At 45.4% G+C, this 14,165-nt stretch overlaps 1 protein-coding gene across 1 annotated transcript in view; it reads right to left on the bottom strand.

Moving 5' to 3' along the window:
- Positions 1–9,987: 9,987 nt before the first annotated feature.
- The window catches only part of LOC140454028 (uncharacterized), a 201,433-nt gene continuing 197,255 nt past the window's right edge, over positions 9,988–14,165 (bottom strand). Inside the window, exon 8 of the mRNA XM_072548979.1 lies at positions 9,988–13,515. Within this exon, the coding sequence (XP_072405080.1) occupies positions 13,353–13,515 (163 nt within the window). The 3' untranslated portion in view covers positions 9,988–13,352. The remainder of the gene's footprint in view (positions 13,516–14,165) is intronic.

Genomic DNA, 14,165 nt, shown 5'->3' with positions numbered 1-14,165 from the left:
CACTTGGTTTCCTGTTCAATTCTTATTCAAAGGGAAATCCAGATCACTGCTCACATCACAATTTTAATATTATACACAGCCTTCCACGTTTCAGTGAAATCAATGTGTCAAAGTATTGAAGATTAAAATTGATAATTCTCTTATTTCAGAAAATGAACCTGCTCTAATGGAGGGTATTTGTCCCACTGTGTACATGAACTATGGGCAAGGTGAGATTAGTGAGAGCACAGTCCCCTTATCAGGTAGAGTAGGACTGCGAAAGCTTGGGATTTCCAGTGAACCTGTTGGATTATAACCTAGTTTTGTGTGACTTCTGACCATATCCAGTAAGAGACAATTGACCATCATCGTTTGAAGTTCAGTCATGTTCCCATCGCCTGATTCCCCCACTATTAACACCCTGGAGGTTACCATTGACCAGAAACTGTATTGATATGATAATTCACTGCGAGTCATTGAAAGCAGGTCAGAAACTAGGAATTCTGCAGTGAGAAACTCACCACCTAACCTCCCAAAGCCTGTTCAAGGCACAATTCAGGCGTAAGATTGGAATACTCTCCAAGATGTGCGCCAGAGCCTCACCAAAGCTCCTTGGATAGAATCTTCCAAACCCTCAACCATTTCCATCTTGAAGGACAAGGACAATGGATACATGGGATTACCATAAACTACACGTTCCCCTCCAAACCACTCACCATCCTGATATGTTGATTTAGTACGGGTGTGAAGATTCACTTTCAATCCAACATTAAACACACTTCACTGGAGTACTCTAAATGCGGCCTCTTGGTGCAGCTGATACAAATTCCTGACTCATCACTGAAGCAATTCTTACAAAAAGGACAACTATTACCCACAAGTGGAAATGGCTGATCCAGCATGAGACCTGACAGCAACTGACATTTGATCCCTCAATTCAAAGTCTGCAGTTCTTGTACGATGGTTAATCTGTATGATGGTTGGTCTATGCAATGGTCAGTCTGTACAATAATTGGTCTGTGCGCTGGTTGGTCTGTGCGATGGTTGCTCTGTGCGATGGATGGTCTGCGTGATGGTTGGTCTGTGTGATGGTTGATCTGTGCTATGGTTGGTCTGTACAATGGTTGGTCTGTATGATGGTTGGTCTGCGTGATGGTTGGTTTGTACGCTGGTTGGTCTGTGTGAGGGTTGGTCTGTGAGATGATGGTCTGTGCGATGGTCTGTGTGATGGTTGGTCTGTGCGATGGTCTGTGTGATGGTTGGTCTGTGCGATGGTTGGTCTGTGTCATGGTTGGTCTGTGCCATGGTTGGTCTGTACCATGGTTGGTCTGTGCGATGGTTGGAATGTACTACACTTGATCTGTGCAATGGTTGGTCTGTGCAATGGTTGGCCTGTGCCATGGTTGGTCTGTACTATGGTTGGTCTGTACCATGGTTGGTCTGTGCGATGGTTGGAATGTACTACAGTTGATCTGTGCAATGGTTGGCCTGTGCAATGGTTGGCCTGTGCCATGGTTGGTCTGTACCATGGTTGGTCTCTGTCATGGTTGGTCTGTACTACAGTTGATCTGTGCAATGGTTGGTCTGTGCAATGGTTGGCCTGTGCCATGGTTGGTCTGTACTATGGTTGGTCTGTACCATGGTTGGTCTGTGCGATGGTTGGAATGTACTACAGTTGATCTGTGCAATGGTTGGCCTGTGCAATGGTTGGCCTGTGCCATGGTTGGTCTGTACCATGGTTGGTCTCTGTCATGGTTGGTCTGTACTACAGTTGATCTGTGCAATGGTTGGTCTGTGCAATGGTTGGCCTGTGCCATGGTTGGTCTGTACCATGGTTGGTCTGTGTCATGGTTGGTCTGTACTACAGTTGATCTGTGCAATGGTTGGTCTGTGCAATGGTTGGCCTGTGCCATGGTTGGTCTGTACCATGGTTGGTCTGTGCGATGTTCGGTCTATGCAATGGTTGATCTGTGCGATGGTTGGTCTGTGCGATGGTTGGTCTATGCAATGGTTGATCTGTGCCATGGTTGGTCTGTGCGATGATTAGTCTGTGCAATGGTTGGTCTGTGCAATGGTTGGTCTGTGTGGTGGTTGGTCTCTGCGATGGTCGATCTGTGCAATGGTTGGTCTGTGCGATGGTTGGTCTGTGTGGTGGTTGGTCTCTGCGATGGTTGGTCTGTACGATGGTTGGTCTGTGCGATGGTTGGTCTGTGTGATAATTACTCTGTACCGTTCGAATGGAGAAGAGGCAATGAACCTCCATTTTCCATGTTTTCCTTCAGTCCTCAAACTGTTCAAATGAGTTCCCTCCAGCGATGACCTCAATGGTTTTGTCGCTGATCTATCTGTCTTTGAGCAATTTAATGCTGTGTTTTCACAAGATATGAGTTGTGTATGAGGTAGGATAAAATGGTTATTATGAGCATTACCTTAGAACCTGTTGACTGTGTTGAATGGCTCATCTCTTTACAGAGTTCTGTTGTTGTGAACGGTTTATAATGGAACCAGTTCAGATTTCTTTCAATAGTTTTGAGTTTGCTTCACTTGGCCATTGTCTTTCCCAGCATGCATCAGAAACTTCTCTGACCAGTCATTTTAGGTTACAAACAGTTCAGGAAGGCAGATCACCTTCTCAACGGGAGCCAGAAATGGGCAAAAAATACTCTCCCAGCCAGCAACACCTCCATCACATAAGTTAATTTTTAAAAAATCCTTTTAATATAAACCATGGGATTCTCACTTTTTCTGTAAAGCAAGCTCTGTCCCTGTCAATCTCACTTTGATGCAGCACTTCTCGATGGTTTGATCTGCTCTCCCAGTCTTTCCAGTACAATGGCACTACATGGTGTTTGCACTGCTTCAGATAAAAATTAATTCAAACTGAACCATAATCTAGGTTTGTTCAATCTATCATATCAGCTGCATGACATGTAATTACTTGTGAAAATTTCTGCATTTTATGATCCTGCTCCACAGCTACTGATAAAGGAACAGTGCTCCAAAAGCTAGTAGATCCAAACAAACCCTGTTGGACAATAATGTGGTGATGTGTGATTTTTAACTTTGTACACCCCAGTCCAATACTGGCTCCTCTACATCATGAATCTCATGTTAATGCAGCCCCTCCTGATGGTTTAATCTGCGCTCCCAGTCTTTCCAGTACAATGGCACCCTCTCGTATTTGCTTCAGATAAAAATCAACTCAAATAACCGGAACCAGACATTAATCACAACTTGTATCTCAAGAGTCTTCCTGATTAACTTTCAATCCTTTTGTGACTGATTTTCCTCCCCCTATTGGAGATATATGGTGTTGCTTGGAACAGGATATCTCTGAGACCCTATGGACTCCTCGACCGGTGTACACAATATTTATTAACCCAGGATCCTTAGCGTGTATCAGGTAAGGACAACACAGCATAAGACTGCAGTCAGTCAGCCAAGTCCCAACTTTATTTAAGACAATAAAGGGAAAAACTACACTCGACAATTTCACCAACTGTATTTCTAACGATCCGATTCTTTTGAATATTAAAACACTTCCCAGATCTTTTGCTCCTCTGTTGAATTGTTCTGTTTGTACCTCTCTTCATGAGTTGATTCTCTCTCTGGTCGGAGGGTGAGCTGCTCTGCTCACTGCTGTATTCTGACCTGCCTGTAGGTCAGCTGGAGAGTGGGGTTCGGTCATGTCCTGCCAGGCTAGCTACCTTCTGGAAAATTCCAAGGACTTGGCTGATCAGGGGAATCAAACTAATTGGTTTTATCACCTTGAAATGCTGCTAATGATTCTCGATGGCTTGCTAACAGTGAACCGTTCGATGTGTCTGCCTTGAGGCTGGAAGTCTGGTTTCATCCCAGAACATACACCTGGTCTTCTACCTTACTGAGGAGTGTCTGTCCCGCGCATCGCATGTTGGTTGTTTGTCAGGAAAGGTCGAATTGCCCTTTCACACTTCCTCATGTGTTCTGATGCCTCTCCAGTTTTCAATTGCCTGGGCTTCACTTTCCCTGGGGAGAACTGTCTCTTGTGTGTCTGTCTTGGCTCAGGCATTCCAAGCATACTTTGATTTCTGGCCAATTTTTACTTCAGTCTGTTCCTGTTGATTTCAGTTGCTGTGCATGTATTTCTGGATGGGTTCATGAATAGAATGGGTGTAGAGGGATATGTGCCAAATGCTGACAAATGGAACGGGATTGATTTAAGATAGCTGGTCAGCATGGAAGGGTTGGACTGAAAGGTCTATTTTCTGTGCTCTATGAATCTATCTCAGCTGCCTTACCTGGGCCGAGAGGTTTCAGGCTGAGGGAAGCAATAATCGTTGGGGTCAGCTCTCCAGATTTCTTCCCCACTTCCTTCTGGGCCTCTCACCACAGGGTCCTGGAGCAGGGAACCTTCACTCCAAGGGTCAGGCTGGGTCCTGCAAAATTCTGCCCCTTTCGGCCATTTTTTTAAACTGATAATACTTCAGGGAATCCTGCCAAGTTTGGAGTTGGGATCCGTTGGTTATTTTTAAAAAGTTTGATCTCTAATGTTTTTTATTCTTTTGTGGGATGTAAGTAATGTTGTCTGGGAGGCTGCATTTATTGCCTGTCCCCAGTTGCCCCTTGAGAAGGTGGGGTGAGCTGCCTTCTTGAACTGCTGCAGTCCACCTGCTGTGGGCTGACCCACAATGCCCTTGGGGAGGGAATTGCAGGATTTTGACCAAGTGACCGTGAAGGAATGGGCGATATATTTCCAAGTCAGGATAGTGAGTGGCTGAAAGGGGAACCTGAAGGTGGTGGTGTTCCTATGTATCTGGTGCCCTTGGCCTTCGAGATGGAAGTGTTTGTGGGTTTGGAAGGTGCTGTCTCAGGATCTTCGGTGAATTTCTGCAGTGCATCATGTAGATACGACACACTGCTGCTACTGAGTGTCGTTGGTAGACGGAGTGGATGTGGTACCAATCAAGCGGTTGCTTTGTCCTGGATGGTGTCAAGCTTCTTGAGTGTTGTTGGAGCTGCACCGTCCAGGCAAGTGGGGAGTATCCCATCACACTTCTGACTTGTGCCTTGCAGATGGGGGAACAGGCTTTGGGGAGATACTTGCTGCAGTATGCTGAGCCCTGACCTGCTCTTTTAGCCACTGTGTTTCCACAGTGAGTCCAGTTGAATTTCTAGTTAATGAGAACCCCCCCAGGATTTTGATAGTCAGGCATTCAGTGATAGTAACACCATTGGATATCAAGGTACAATGATTAGATTGTCTCTTATTGGTGATGGTCACAGCCTGGCATTTGTGTGGCATAAAACTTACTCGCCACTTACCAATGCAAGCCCAGATATTATTCAGACTTTGTTGCTTTTGAACACAGACTGCTTAAGTATTTTTGGAGTGGGGAAGAAGACTAAACCATTGGGAGGGACTGCATTAAATTGAGATTGACAGGGACAGAGTTTGCTTTACAGAAACAGTGAGAAACCTGTGGTTACATCAGGAATTATTTCTAATTCACTCCCAGGATGAGGGTGTTGCTGGCTGGGAGAGTATTTATTGACTATTCCTCGTTGCCACTGACAAGGTGAAAAATCACACAACACCAAGTTAGAGTCCAATAGGTTTATTTGAAAAACACGATCACCTGTGTCATGTGATTTTTCACCTTGTCCAACCCAGTCCAACACCAACACCTTCACATCATTGATAAGGTGCATTGCCTTCCTGAACTGATTGTAACCTAAAATGGCAGGTCAGGGAAGTTTCTGATGCATGCTGGGAAGCAGAATAGCCAAGTGAAGCAAACTCGCCATGGGTGGCATAGTGGCACAGTAGTTAGTACTCTGGTTTCCTCCCACAGTCCAAAAATGTGCATGTTAGGTGAATTGGCCATGTTAAATTGCCCGATGTGTTAGGAGAATGGGTCTGGATGGGTTGAGCTTTGGCGGGTCAGTGTGAACTTGTTGGGCCTGGTGAAAATTGTGAAAATATCTTCTGAAAAGATTAAGGCAGAGCATTAAATTGCTCAAAGACAATCAGATCAGTGACAAAAACTATTAATGAGCTTCACGGATGACCTCATAGCTGGAGGGGAGAAAGTTGAACAGTTTGGGGACTGAAGGAAAACATAAAAATGGAGGTTCACTGCCTATTCTCGGTGAGAACTGTACAGTAAAACCATCGCACAAACCAACCATCACACAGACCAATCATCACAGAGACCAACCATTGTACAGACCAATCATCGCACAGACCAACCATTGTACAGACCAATCATTGCACAGACCAACCATCACAGAGACCAACCATTGTACAGACCAATCATTGCACAGACCAACCATTGTACAGACCAACCATCACACAGACCACCCATCACACAGACCAACCATTGTACAGACCAATCATCGCACAGACCAACCATCACCCAGACCAACCATCGTACAGACCACCACACAGGTGAACCATCACACAGACCAACCATTGCACAGACCAACCATCGTACAGACCCAACCATCGTACAGACACAACCATCGCACAGGCCAGCCTTCGCACAGACCAAGCATTGCACAGACCAACCAGCGTATAGACCAATTATAGCACAGACCAACTGTCGTACAGACCCATTCATCATACAAACCAACCATTGCACAGACCAACCATTGTTCAATGTGTGCAGGCAGGTTTTCTGACACAGTATGTAGACAGGCAACAAGGGTGATGCCATACTGGAGTTGGTACTGGAGAATGAACCTGGTCAGGTGTTAGATTTGGAGGTAGGTGAGCACTTTGATGATAGTGACCATAATTCGGTTATGTTTACAATACCAATAGACAGGGATAGGTATATACCACAGGGAAAGAGGTATAACTGGGGAAATGGCAATTATGATGCGATTTGGCAAGATTTAGGATGCATAGGTTGGGGAAGGAAGCTGCAGGGGATGGACACTCTTGAAATGTGGAGCTTTTTCAAGGAACAGCTACTGCAGGACCTGGGAAATTATATATCTGTCAGACAGGGAGGTAGTTATCAAGAAAGGGGGCCATGCTTTAATAAAGAAATTGAATCGCTGTCATGAATAATAGGAAAGCTTATGTGAGGATGAAGTGTGAAGGCTCAGTTGGGGGGCTAGAGAGTCATAAGTTATCCAGAAAAGATACAAAGAGAGGGCGAAGAAGAGCCAGGAGGGGACATGAAAATTAGTTGGCGGATAGGATCAAGGCAAACCCTTACGCCTTCTATAGGTATGTCAGGAATAAAATAATGACTAGAGTAAGATTAGGGCCAATCAAAGATAGTAGTGGAAAGTTGTGTGTGGAATCTGAGGACATGGAATAGCGCTTAATGAATACATTTTGACAGTAATCACATTGGTAAAGGGCAATGTTTGTGAGAACACAGAGATACAAGCTACAAGATAAAATGGGATTGCGGTTGACAAAGAGAGGGTTTTAGCAATTTTGGAAAATCAGAAAATAGATCAGACCCTTGGGCCGGATGGGATTTACCCTCGGATTCTCTGGGAAGCCAGGGAGGAGATTGCAGAGCCTTTGGCTTCGCTCTTTATGTCATCATTGTCGACAGAAGTAGCGCCAGAATATTGGAGGATAGCAAGTGCTGTTCCTTGTTGAAGAAGGGGAGTCGGAACAACCCTGGTAATTATAGACCATTGAGCCTTATTTCGGTTGTGGGTAAGATGTTGGAAAAGGTTATAAGAGATAGGATTAATAATCATTTGGAAAGGAATAATTTGCTTAGGGATAGTAAACACAGTTTTGTGAAGGGTAGGTTGTGCCTCACTAACCTTATTGAGTTCTTCGAGGTGAAAAAACAGGTGGATGAAGGTAAGACGGTTGATGTGGTGTAAATGGACTTCAGTAAGGCATCTGATAAGGTTCCACATGGTAGGCTATTGTACAAAATATGGAGTTTTGTGGTTGAAGGTGATTTGGTGGTTTGGATCAGAAATTAGCTAGCTGAAAGAAGACAGGGAGTGGTGGTTGATGGGAAATGATCATTCTGGAGCTCAGTTACCAGTGGAATGCCACAAAGATCTATTTTGGAGCCACTGCTGTTTGTCACTTTCATAAATGATTTGGAGGTGGGCGTAGAAGGATGGGTTAGTAAATTTGCAGACAACACTAAGGTAGGCAGAGTTGTGGATAGTGCCGAAGGATGTTGTGAGTTACAGAGGGACATGGATAAGATGCAGAACTGGGCTGAGAAGTGGCAAATGGAGTTTAATGCAGAAAAGCATGAGGAAGTTCACTCTGGAAAAAGTAACAGGAATACAGTTGCTAGGCTTATGGTAAAATTCTTGCAGTGTAGATAAACAGAGGAATCTCGGTGTCTGGGTGCATAAATCCCTGAAAGTTGCCACCCAGGTTGATAGGGTTGTTAAGAAGGCATATGGTGTATTGACATTTATTTGCAAGGTGGATTGAGTTTCAGAGCCACAAGGTCATACTTCAGCTGTGCAAGACACTGGTAAGGTTGCAGCTGGAGTATTGCGTGTAGTTCTTGTCACCGCATTATCGGAAGGATACGGAAGCTTTGGAAAAGGTTCAGAGGAGATTTACTAGGATGTTGCCTGGTATGGAAGGAAGGTCTTATGAGGAACAGCTAAGGGAATTGAAGCTGTTTTCATTGGAGGGTTGAGAGATGACTTAATTGAGATGTATAAGATAATCTGAGGATTAGATAGAGTGGACAGTGACAGCCTTTTTCCTTGGATGATGAATGCTGAGACAATTTGAGGTGTGATAAATTTAGGACAGATATTTGGGGTAGTCTCTTTACTCAGCGAGTAGTAGGGACATGTAACAGTCGTAGACTCGCTGGCATTAAGGACATTTAAGTGGGCATTTAAGTGAGCATTGGACATCCATAGATATAGTTTGGATGGGCATTAGATTATTTTCACAGGTTGGTGAATCTTCAATACATCGACGATCGCACAGATCAACCATTTGACAAGAACTTCAGACTTTGAGTCGTGTGATCAAAGGTGGGTCGCCTGTCGGATCTCGTGCTGGGTCAGCCATTTCCAGTTCCATGTAATATTTCTCGTTTTTGGAAGAATTACTTCAGTGATGAGTCAGGAACTTGTATCTGCTACACCAAGAGGCAGCATTCAGAGTATTCCAGTGAAGTGTGTTTAATGGGGATTGAAAGTGAACCTTTATCCCTGCACTAAATCCATTTAACTTGAACAAGTCAGGATGGTGAGTGGCTTGGAGGGGGACGTGCAGGTGGGGGTGATCCCATGTATCTGCTGTTCTTGTCCTTCGAGACGGAAATGTTTGAGTGTTTGGAAGATTCTGTCTGAGGAGCTTTGGTGAGGTTCTGGAGCACATCTTGGGGAATATTTCATCACACTCCTGACTTGTGCCTTGGAGAGGCTTTTGGAAGTCAGGAGGTGAGTTACTGTCTGCAGAATTCCTAGTGTCTTACCTGGATACTTCATCTTCCAATTCCAAATCACTTCTTACTATTCTATCACACACCAACAATGGCTACCCCATCATATTCCCCCTCACCCCTTGCCTGAGGCCTGCTGACCCTCAGGTATAACTCTACACCAGCAGCCACCTCTGTCTAATGGGAGAGAACAGCCTCTGGGACGATGGTGACTTTCACTGTAACTACAATACCATGGGAAATAGGAAGAGGAGTGGGTCATTCAGCCCCTCGAGCCTGCTCTCCCATTCTAAAGGATCAGGGATTTGCAGATGATGCCACAATTGTTGGGAAAGTAGGTTGTGATGAAGGAATTAGAAATCTTTGAGCCCCACATGTAACTGACTTTAAATCCCCAGTGTCAGTTTGCCCATTGGCACTGGTACACAGTGGACCAAATACCCTACAGTAATGCAGGATAATTTTCTGAAAGGGGAGAATTATTACTTTTAATCTTCAATACATCGACGATTCATTTCACTAAAATGTGGAAGATTTTATCTAATATTAAACTCGTGATGTGAGCAGTGATCCAGATTTCCCTCAGAGTAAGAATTGAACAGGAGACCGAGTGTTGTGATGCATCACCCTCTTTATTTCACAGTGAGAATACATTCCCAGGAGTTAGAAAAACACAGACAAACACAAACTCAAAGACAATGGCTTCTTCACGAGAAGCCTGTGAATGAATGGCCTGTTAACAGGAATCATATTGGAATAGATCATTTCTTCAATCACACATTCAGTCGGTCTTTATGTAGATAGGAGCTCTCAGTGTGGGTGGGAGATCTGAAGCTGAATTTTATTCTCTCATCAGACTCTGGATTCTGATTTCATGTTAGGATTATTTCTCCACTTTCGGGATCAGTTTGAAGCTACTTCATTCCTGATTCCCAAAATCTCCCACTTGCCCTTCCTCACCTGGACCCAGCTGTTTTCTGAACCTGCACTGACCTGAGTAAAACTGAACTGGATTGAGAAACAACCTTTCTCCTCATTCCTAACACAATGTTCAGTTTCTGATCATTAGGAATGGCAGGAATAGGGAATATTCTACTGCCCACATAGAGGGTGGAATTTTCACCCTGGCCTGGTGTTCCTGACAGTGTCCCCCACTTCCACTCTCTTCCTTCTTGTTGGTTCCAGTACAAATGTAAGTTCCTCCAGTGAGACTGGGAACACATTATTCACTTATTTAGAATTCTCCGTGTGTCTGGAAGTTGCTGGTTCCAATTGCAAGACCCTCACCCTCCTCCTGGCTCCAGTCCACATCCCTCTTCCTCCTCTCACTGACCCCTCCTGGTCCTGAGCCTCAATGTAAGCTCCCACTCTCCTGCCCCCTCCCCTTGTGCTGCAGAGTTCAACAAGTGAAACCTCTGACCCCAGACACCACAGCACAAAGCTGACTGATTCTCATGTGTCACTGACTTTCAGATGAAGGTGGGACATCATTCCAAAAAGGTCACAATAATGAGTATTGATGGAAGACAAATCCATTCCATGTAGGAATACTCCACAGGGCAGTTCCAGCACCAACCAACCTCAAACAATCAGGCTCTGTAATCCCTCCCCCTGTCAATGAGCTCTGACCACATCAATGTGAAACATTCTGACCCAACATGACTAAGATTAAACAGAAATATAATCCATCACCAGGACCAAATCCCAGTCTCAGGCTGTACACAATTCATTCATTTCAAAGAAGGTTAAAGGACACTTAATCCCTGTTTCCGAGTGAAGGACCCAGCTCCCCATTTACAATTAAATTTAACCCCCTGCATGTGCTGGAAGAAGACTTTCAACTGATGTCACCAATGCCCAACAGAGATGGTTGGTTAGAAATGTATCTGAAACACTGGGCAATAATTTAGTTTTGAACAAAAATCCTCACTATAAAGGATATTAAAAGGAACACGAGCTTCCAGGACAGCTCTGTCAGGGACAGTCAGAGCGACCAGAGCTGGAACCTGATGTCTGGTTAATGTATTCTAGGAGAAAGTGAGGTCTGCAGATGCTGAAGATCAGAGCTGAAAATGTGTTGCTGGAAAAGCGCAGCAGGTCAGGCAGCATCCAAGGAGCAGGAGAATCGACGCTTCGGGCATGAGCCCTTCTTCAGGAATGAGGAAAGTGTGCCAAGCAGGCTAAGATGAAAGGTAGGGAGGAGGGACTTGGGGGAGGGGCGTTGGAAATGCGATAGGTGGAAGGAGGTTAAGGTGAGGGAGATAGGCCGGAGTGGGGTTAGGGCGGAGAGGTCAGGAAGAAGATTGCAGGATAGGAAGGTGGTGCTGAGTTCGAGGGTTGGGACTGAGACAAGGTGGGGGGGGAGGGGAAATGAGGAAACTGGAGAAATCTGAGTTCATCCCTTGTGGTTGGAGGGTTCCTCGGCGGAAGATGAGGCGCTCTTCCTCCAGCCATTGTGTTGCTATGGTTTGGCGATGGAGGAGTCCAAGGACCTGCATGTCCTTGGTGGAGTGGGAGGGGGAGTTGAAGTGTTGGGCTACGGGGTGGTTGGGTTGGTTGGTCCGGGTGTCCCAGAGGTGTTCTCTGAAACGTTCCACAAGTAGGCGGCCTGTCTCTCCAATATAGAGGAGGCCACATCGGGTGCAGCCGACCCAATATAGAGGAGGCCACATCGGGTGCAGCCGACCCAATATAGAGGAGGCCACATCGGGTGCGGGGTTGAGGAAGTGGGCTGGAACTGGGCAGATGGGATAGAATTTGGGGAAATCTGATGGTAATAACCAAATATGGAAAAAATATCCCCGGGGAATGTTTAGTATTGGTGAGTGACTGGAAAATTGAGGGACAGTGTGGGAAAGTGGATTTGAAGGAGAAGATCAGCAATGATCTCATTGAATGGTGGATCTTCTTTTTTATGACCCAGGGGAAAGACAAGACGGTACAGCCCCCAGGACAGCTGAAAACCATCGTGTGGAGGTGAGAGTGGAGGGAAGTGTGGAGGGTGAATGATGGGCAAGAGGGGGAGGGGCTGTAGTTGGTGGGAGGATGGGAAGGAGCATGGACCGAGTGGCAGGTGGGTGAGGGATTTCAATGAAATGTGTGTGAGGGAGTAGCATGGAGGTGGGTGAGGAAGGTAGAAGACCAGGGGAGTGGGAGAGAATGGTGCCAGGGGTGGAGGGGTATATTGTCAGGTATGTGAGAGAAAGCTTGGGGTGTGTAAGGGCTGGGATGGAGTGAGGGAGCATTTCAGTTCTGCTGGCACCACGTCGGAGAGGAATGGGACTGATGGATCTGCTGGGGTTGTGAGGTGGATGAGGTGAAGGGGCGGTGTCAGGCCCAGAGGGTTGAGGGATGGGGTGCGGTGCTACCAGGTCGGGACGGACGGTCAGTACCACCTGGGTCACTTTGGGTGGGGTTTCAGGTTAGTGAGGCAGGGGTTGGGTGGGTCTTGTGTGGTGATGGGTGAATGTAGTTGGCTGTCAGTTCCAAACTCATTGCAGGAGCAGGGGGTGTCTGTTGAGGGGCAGCGTTTGGGTCTAGTGGGTCTGGGTTGAATGGGGTGTGAAGGCTGGTGAAAGGGAGAGGCTGTTGTTTTGCTGGTAATGGGGTGGGCGGGAGGAGGTGTCCTGTTCCGATGGGTCTGTGGTTGGAAGTACAATTCTTTGTTGGAAATACAATTACCGACTGCCAGTAGAGGGCAGTGTTTATAAACAGGGCACTGGGTTTCTGAGATAGGACATTGGTGGAATTGGTCAAATTCCCAATGTGGGCACATGTCCATAATATGTCTAAGGAACAGTCACTGCATTTACTGAAAGTGAGGAGGAAGGGTATATCTTTCTCTAGGTACGGAGACCAGAGTTATGCACAGTAGTCTAGGTTAATACAATGTAGTTTGGGGAAGACAAAACAATTTCAGAATCAAGCACATCTCACTGTTGAGTATGGATAAAGGTAACAGAACCTTCTAGAAAAATTTCATTCCAATTCTTTTTCTAAAGCTATTTGCGCTAGTCTACCTTTCTTATACCAACCAATAATAAATTTCTCACTCAGTATTCTCTTGTCTTCTTCTAAGTCTTTCATGAAATCAAGGACCAGTTCTTCATATTGTTTCACATCACTTATGTTGGGAATAGTCCTGCAACAGAATTAAGAATATAGATATTTAATTCTCATTCCTCGTGACAAAACCTGTCTGAATCAGAGAAGGTTACTGGGCAACAGCAACAGGAGTCAGTCTCTCAGCCCATTGGGAACCCTCCATCATTCTGTTCCATCATGACTACAGGAACAGAATCGAAAAGCTCTCAGAATGGACAGTCCTGAGGCCGATAAGGGGATACAGTTTTGGTGAGGAATTCTGAGAGTCGACATAAACTTAACAGCACTGTTCACAACATTGCATGGCAGAGAAGGCAGGGGAATTTTGGTGCACCAATCTTTATTGAGAGAGTGAATAGCAAAGCAAACAGGGTCTTGAGTTTATAACGAGATGATTGATTCCTCAATTGAGGAAGTTTTGCCGAACCCCTATGAAATTCTGTTATGACCATTGTGGCCATTGATGATCACATTTTAGGGAATACATGAGTCTCCTTAAGAGGTTGCAGAGCGTTCTCACTAGAATGGTTCCACAAAGGAGGACCATGAAACTTGTAAGGAACAGGAGAGATGAATATGAATGTAATCCGTAACAAACAGAGAAAAGTACTGCAAAAGTTCCCACTGGTGCGGAAAATGTTTTGCTAAAACGGATGTGGGTCCATTCCAGACAGAGTTGGATGGATT

The sequence above is a fragment of the Chiloscyllium punctatum genome, chromosome 3 (genome assembly GCF_047496795.1).
Source record: "Chiloscyllium punctatum isolate Juve2018m chromosome 3, sChiPun1.3, whole genome shotgun sequence".
NCBI lineage: Eukaryota > Metazoa > Chordata > Chondrichthyes > Orectolobiformes > Hemiscylliidae > Chiloscyllium > Chiloscyllium punctatum.
Note: the sequence above shows the minus strand (reverse complement) of the source record. Positions and strands in the feature narration are given on the sequence as shown.